Source organism: Gymnoscopelus braueri (genome assembly GCF_963280865.1).
Source record: "Gymnoscopelus braueri genome assembly, chromosome: 4".
Taxonomy (NCBI): domain Eukaryota; kingdom Metazoa; phylum Chordata; class Actinopteri; order Myctophiformes; family Myctophidae; genus Gymnoscopelus; species Gymnoscopelus braueri.
In genome coordinates, this window is record NC_137605.1 from 12,466,293 (window position 1) to 12,472,292 (window position 6,000).

A 6,000-nucleotide genomic window follows, 5' to 3' on the forward strand; every position below is an offset into this window, starting at 1 on the left:
ACTTGAGATGAGCATTAAGCCCAACAGTTAATCTGTCTGCTCATTCCTACTTGCTTTGTCTTCTTATTGTCTCCGCCAGGCCGAAGGCATGGCGAGAGAGTATGTTTTACCCCTTGTCCGTCCGTCCGTGTGTCTGTGTGTGTGTCCGTCTGTCACCAGCTAATCTCCGGCACCGTTGGCCCGGTCGCTCCGAAACTGTGCACACACACTCCCTGGATGCCAATTCAGAACTTCTGCCCCAAATCTTTCACATGGGCCTGTTATACCGCCACCAGGAGGCCGATTTGTGCAAAACCCATTTTTTTATATTACTCCTACAAATTGTATCCAAACGTCATGCAAATCAGTACACAGTATCACTATAGTCATGTGATCAACAAGGATCTGTCCGATTTCCCATATTCCATCCTCATTGCCTAAGGTTGGCTTCCAAAATTTGCAGGATTGGTCCGTTTTGAACAAAAAGCCTCAAAGTATACAAACAGCTTGCGATTTCCGTGAAATTTCACACGCACATTCCCACTAGGCCGAGGAAGAAATGACACCCTTCTCACATTGGCCTGTTATAGCGCCACCAGCAGGTCTAATTTAGCAAAACACATTTTTGGAACAAAATGTCTCAAATCATGAATGCAGTGTCAATGCAAGAATAAATGGCACGGTTGGCACCCTTTTCACATTGGCCTATTATAGCGCCACCAGGAGGCCAGAATAACGTACCTGACCTGGCGTAGACCTGTGCTCCGAGGAGCACTTTTTCTAGTTTGACCTTATTTCTGTTCTTTATGTAATTACAATCTAGTATTAGCGCTTTTATTATCTTGTGCATATTGTATTGCTGTTGTTAGCACAGTCTTGTGGAAATAAGCCCCTCTTGATTACTGACATTGTGACATATTGAATATCGACACATTAAATATTGTGATACTTTTAAGTCATATTTCCCAGCACAAAGTGATTTGCAGGGTAGTCAGGGATGTGATATAGACATGTTAAATCCAGTACTTACAGGGCTGTGATGGTGAAATCCAGCCGCTCTGCGTTCAGGAGCACATAGCTCTGCTCTGATTGGATGTTCACCTCGAAACTTGGCATCACTGACGTGCAACGACAAGACATTGAGCAACGTTACCTATGTGTTCACAGTGTGTGTGCGTGTGCGTGTGTTTGTGCATGTGTGTGCGTGTGCGTGTACGTGTGTTTGTGCGCGCGACCAGGGATTTTAATGTTAGGCTTGGGTTGTGGTTAAATTAAGTTTAGTATTTACCATATTTAGACCAGCAGGTTAAATAAAACTGTATTGTTCCTCTACCGTATCTTTCCACATCAGAGGATGTGTATGAGTCTGATGAAGAGGATGTGTATGAGTCTGATGAAGAGGATGTGTATGAGTCTGATGAAGAGGATGTGTATGAGTCTGATGAAGAGGATGTGTATGAGTCTGATGAAGATGACACCAAATCTGTCTACTCACCAAATTTCTGGACCTTGAACTCTCTAGTTGCAATGTTTGATTTAGAATCATCGTCTTCATAGTGCGCCTCGATCTTCCATGTACCCATTCTGTACAACAAACCATACTTCGATGATAAATATGACATATACAATGCATACTGTATGTATCATTGCTGCCGGGCAGAAACCTCATATCTCCATATTTCAACTTTTTATGTTTTCTTTTCGTAAAGTAACGCACTACTTACGTCATACAAGAGTGTTGCACAAAAGTAGTGAAAATAGCCGATCTACAAGCTCACAACGTTGTGGGCTAGATCTGCTATTTTCACTATCTTAATGAAAAATAAATTATAATATTTAAAAGTCGGTTTCCACCCGACAGAGACGATATACACTGCCCAAAAAAAGACACTTTGATCCCTTAATTCTTTTGAGTTTTCATGAACTGTGTACATACTGCTAACAAAAACTGCTCAAAAGAATTAAGGGATCAAAGTTTTCCCTTTATTTTTTTTAGCAGTATACTTCATTGTATTACTGTGTCGATTGCTAAAACTAAGATCAACATAGTACGATAACGTAAACTGTGGCTTGTGAGTAGTTCTATAGGTCATCAACATACTCTGACACATCTGGGATGTTGAACGAGTCACTCAGTATCCCCTCCTTGGCTAGCCGATTAGTCTTCAATATTTTGTTTCCGGCGGCATTCTGTGGGAGAAACGTCAAATCAGCTCAACTTTACTGTAAAAATGACTATTTACTAGTTACTATTCAATCCGGGAACGCATCTCTGTCATTTTTTATTTCTTTGGCTATTCCAAAATAGCAGATATACAAGCTCATAGCGTGGCACCAAGTGCCGCGTTATGAGCTTGTAGATCTGCTTTTTTTATCGTGAAATGTTGTGCAAATCTTTGAATATAGATCTTTTTAAAGTGAACATTTGTAACTGTCAAGTGTCTCAACAAATGTCTTCATTTTTCTGAAAAACTATTGTTGCTATTGGTGCTCAAACTTTTTCTTGTCAAGGACCCCCCAAAATTATTTGTTTTTGGCCGCCGATCCCCATTAAAATATGTTGTTCCAGGGACCCCCGCCAGAAGCAAAGATTTTAGTTGAAAATGTTGTACAAATGTTCAAGATTTTTCAAAAATAGCAGATCTTTAAGCTCATAGCGTGGCACTCGTTGCCACGCTATGAGCTTGTAGAGTTTTGAAAGTATAAAAATAATGGTTATAGCTAGAATCTGAAATGACACAGATGCGTTCCCGGATTGTCGTGTGTCCCCCCTCCGAAAATAGCGAGCTGCAAGCTCGAGCTTGTATATCTGCTATTTACGCTCAACACTGCTCTACGACAAAACAGCAACTGTGAACCAATCAGTGCACAAATGTACCGTACTCACAATTATAGAGAAGTGGAAAGGTTCCTCGTGTGGTCTCATGGTGTGGTCCAGGGTGAATATCCTGTACCTCACTAGCAGAAATAAAATGGTATTAATGGTGCATTTATCTTCTCCAAAGTGCATTACATGATTCATCCATTCACACACCAGTAATCTTTCAAGAACAGATTCCGAGCTGCGCTACTGTCCAAAGATTCTAGTTCAGTTTTTTTTGTTGTTTTTTTGCACGATGGGTTCCCAGGTTGACACACCAGTGACAGCCATGAGAGGCACCGACCTGCTCATCGGTGAGCAGTAAGGGTCTTGCTCAAGGACACATCGACGCTAACCCACGGGGGAACCGCGGAATCGAACCGATTCCCAGTCCAGTCGGCCGCTCCACCTCCTGAGCCACTGCCACAATAACTATTGTACAGTAGTTGAAACGACTAGCAAACATTGAAACATCAACCTAGTTTTGTCACTCTCATATACATTATGTATCAGATCATTGGTTCTCAAAGTGGGGTCCGGGGACCCCCAGGGGTCTTTGGGGGGGATACCAGGGGGTCCCCAGCCAAATGTGTTAATAAAGTGTCACAATCATTTTAACCCCTTTATCCATATTTTATGCTTTGGCTATTCAAAAATAGCAGATCTACAAACTTGTAGCGTGGCACAGAGTGACGCGCTACGAGCTTGTAGATCTGCTATTTTTGAAAAATCGTGAAAATGTGTGCAAATCTTTAGAAATATGTTTTTTTAAGGCGAACATTTTTAACAAAAATCTATGCTTCTGGGGGTCAGCAAATATTTTCAGGTCCATGGCCACATACATATCAATTTGGTGACATTTAATTACGACATTTAATTCTCTCTCCTTACCTTTCTGTACGGGGGTGTAGATGGGCTGGTCAGTCTGGATAAAGATGTAGCCCCTGTGTTTGGACACTAAGACCCTGGTTTGTCGTCTCCTGTACACCTCAGGGAAGGAGTCACTCTCTGCCACCAGCATGAGGTAGGGAGGAGTTCCTGTGTGGGGGCGCATGTCTAACATCTTCTCCCTGTCTATCTATATAAACAAGACATAAATATCAGTGTAAATATGGGTGTAAATAAAATGTCTAAAGGAGGGTGTATTTTCTCTATGCAAAAACCGACGTGCAATTCACAAAGGGGTGTGTAAATCCCTGATATGTGCGGATCACAGTTGTTCCTCATTTTTGCATGAAGGTCAGAGGCGCGTTCATATGGAAGATTCTTTGCATTGCTCCACACCACCATTATGGGTGTAAACAGCTTAGTGAATCGGGCCCATTGACCTTTCTGTAAATACTTTGAAAGGGACAAGGCACAGAGTGTAGGAGGGAGGACAAATACAAGGGAGGGAAGATATCCAACACAGAGATGGGAATGGAACCCCAAACATTGGTTATGTGGTCTGTGTGTGTTAACACAGCTACGCGGCCCTCACATCCAGAGTTTGGCCCTCACATCTATGTCGCTGAGCTCCATATATGGAGCTGACTGATTTGTTTGCGCCTGATGCCATGACAACACGTTGAGGTTAGACAACACACTCCATATTTGGGCAATTCTGCATTGGGAACTCCTTATATGGTTATGGCCAAATCATAGTGACATGAGTGCGACGACGTGGTCCATTTAATATAGGATTTCCTATATTAAATGGACCACGTCGTCCTATGTATGAGGAGAAGTTTTTCTTGAATAATTTAGGTAGGATCCGAATCATCCAATGGTTTACATATTTGCAACAATGTGTGTTATTTGTGTTCGTATGATGTGGGTGGTCTCTGATACCTTGAGCTCCACTGTTTTGATCTCCCCAGCCTTAGAACAGGAGGTGGAGACTCTGGCAGACATCAGTCTTCCATTCCTCTCGTCCTCCAGGTAGAGGGTGACCTGTCTGTTCAAGTGGGACCCTCCCATCTGGACAAAGACCTTCTCTTTGACCCCCAGGTGGAACACATTGGGAGCTGAGATGAAGAAGCTGGACATTTGGACAGAAACAGATTAGCCTCGGTCAAATCCCCAGTGTTCATTCACCCATTTGTAACTCTGAGAGTACAAATGTAACCAAATGGCTAAGTTTGTACACTGTCAGAGCTGTATTAACACTCGCGAGTTGTGTACAAAAGAACCATGCTTCTCTGCCTAAAACATGAAGGTGCATGTAGATTTTGTCCAACCTATCTTTCTACATTATTTATTTTATTAATTATACTTTTCATTTTCTTACAGAGGTACAAGGCGCTTCAATGAAAGTAAATACATAATTTACTTGAAAACATAAATGCACACAAACATAGGTGCACACCCATACTGTACAATGCATGTGCACGCACACGCGCACACACACACACACACACGCAAGCACGCACGCACGCACGCACGCACGCACGCACGCACGCACGCACGCACGCCCACGCCCACGCCCACGCACACACACAAATAGGGACTTGGACCTTTGACATTTGCAGCTGCCAAAACTGTTGCAAGAGAAACAAATTGCATAGACAGATTAGTCTACTAAACATTTAAGAGAATATCAACCAAATATAAATGCAATGTCTTGACTTGAGCAGCTTTGTCTTTAATCTAACCTTCATTAGAGGAATTGTATCTGCTGAAGTAAGACAGTGCTTCTGAAATACATGCCATGCCATGAAAGTAAAGGTAGAAAAAGTGATATTTAACATAGAGCTAATAACAAAAGCGTTAACATTTACCTGTCCTGTGCACTCACACAGCCCAGGGCGAAGATGAAGACCAGGGCAGGACCAATGGGAACCTCCATTGTCGTCCAGCTTCCTAAAGGTTGTGTTCTTGTGATGTGGTGGGTGTTGGGTTCAGCTGGGTGCTTTTATAAGCTGTTCTCTCTCTACCCCTCTATTTCTCAATCTGTGAATTCCCCCTCTGCCTGCCCCTCCCCCCGCTGTGTCTCTGGAAGCAGATGTTGTGTTTTTGTTTGTTTTCGTAGCTGGTCATGTAAACAGATGTACCTGTATCATTGGAGTAAAGTAACTAAGTACATGTACTCAAGTACTGTACTTAGGTACAATTTTTAGGTATTTCTTACTTTACTGGAGTATTTCCTTTACGAGTTACTTTGCAGATATATACATTATTAT

The 6,000-nt window shown here is 42.4% G+C and overlaps 1 protein-coding gene across 1 annotated transcript in view; it reads right to left on the bottom strand.

Annotated features, from left to right (window-relative positions):
* Positions 1–5,710, bottom strand: part of c4b (complement C4B (Chido/Rodgers blood group)) — a 29,364-nt gene extending 23,654 nt beyond the window's left edge. The window contains exons 1-7 of the mRNA XM_080427052.1: positions 5,599–5,710; positions 4,670–4,859; positions 3,731–3,917; positions 2,867–2,937; positions 2,081–2,169; positions 1,475–1,563; positions 1,010–1,097 (exon numbers count right to left, since the gene is read on the bottom strand). Of these exons, the coding sequence (XP_080283178.1) occupies positions 1,010–1,097; positions 1,475–1,563; positions 2,081–2,169; positions 2,867–2,937; positions 3,731–3,917; positions 4,670–4,859; positions 5,599–5,666 (782 nt within the window). The 5' untranslated portion in view covers positions 5,667–5,710. The remainder of the gene's footprint in view (positions 1–1,009; positions 1,098–1,474; positions 1,564–2,080; positions 2,170–2,866; positions 2,938–3,730; positions 3,918–4,669; positions 4,860–5,598) is intronic.
* Positions 5,711–6,000: the final 290 nt, after the last annotated feature.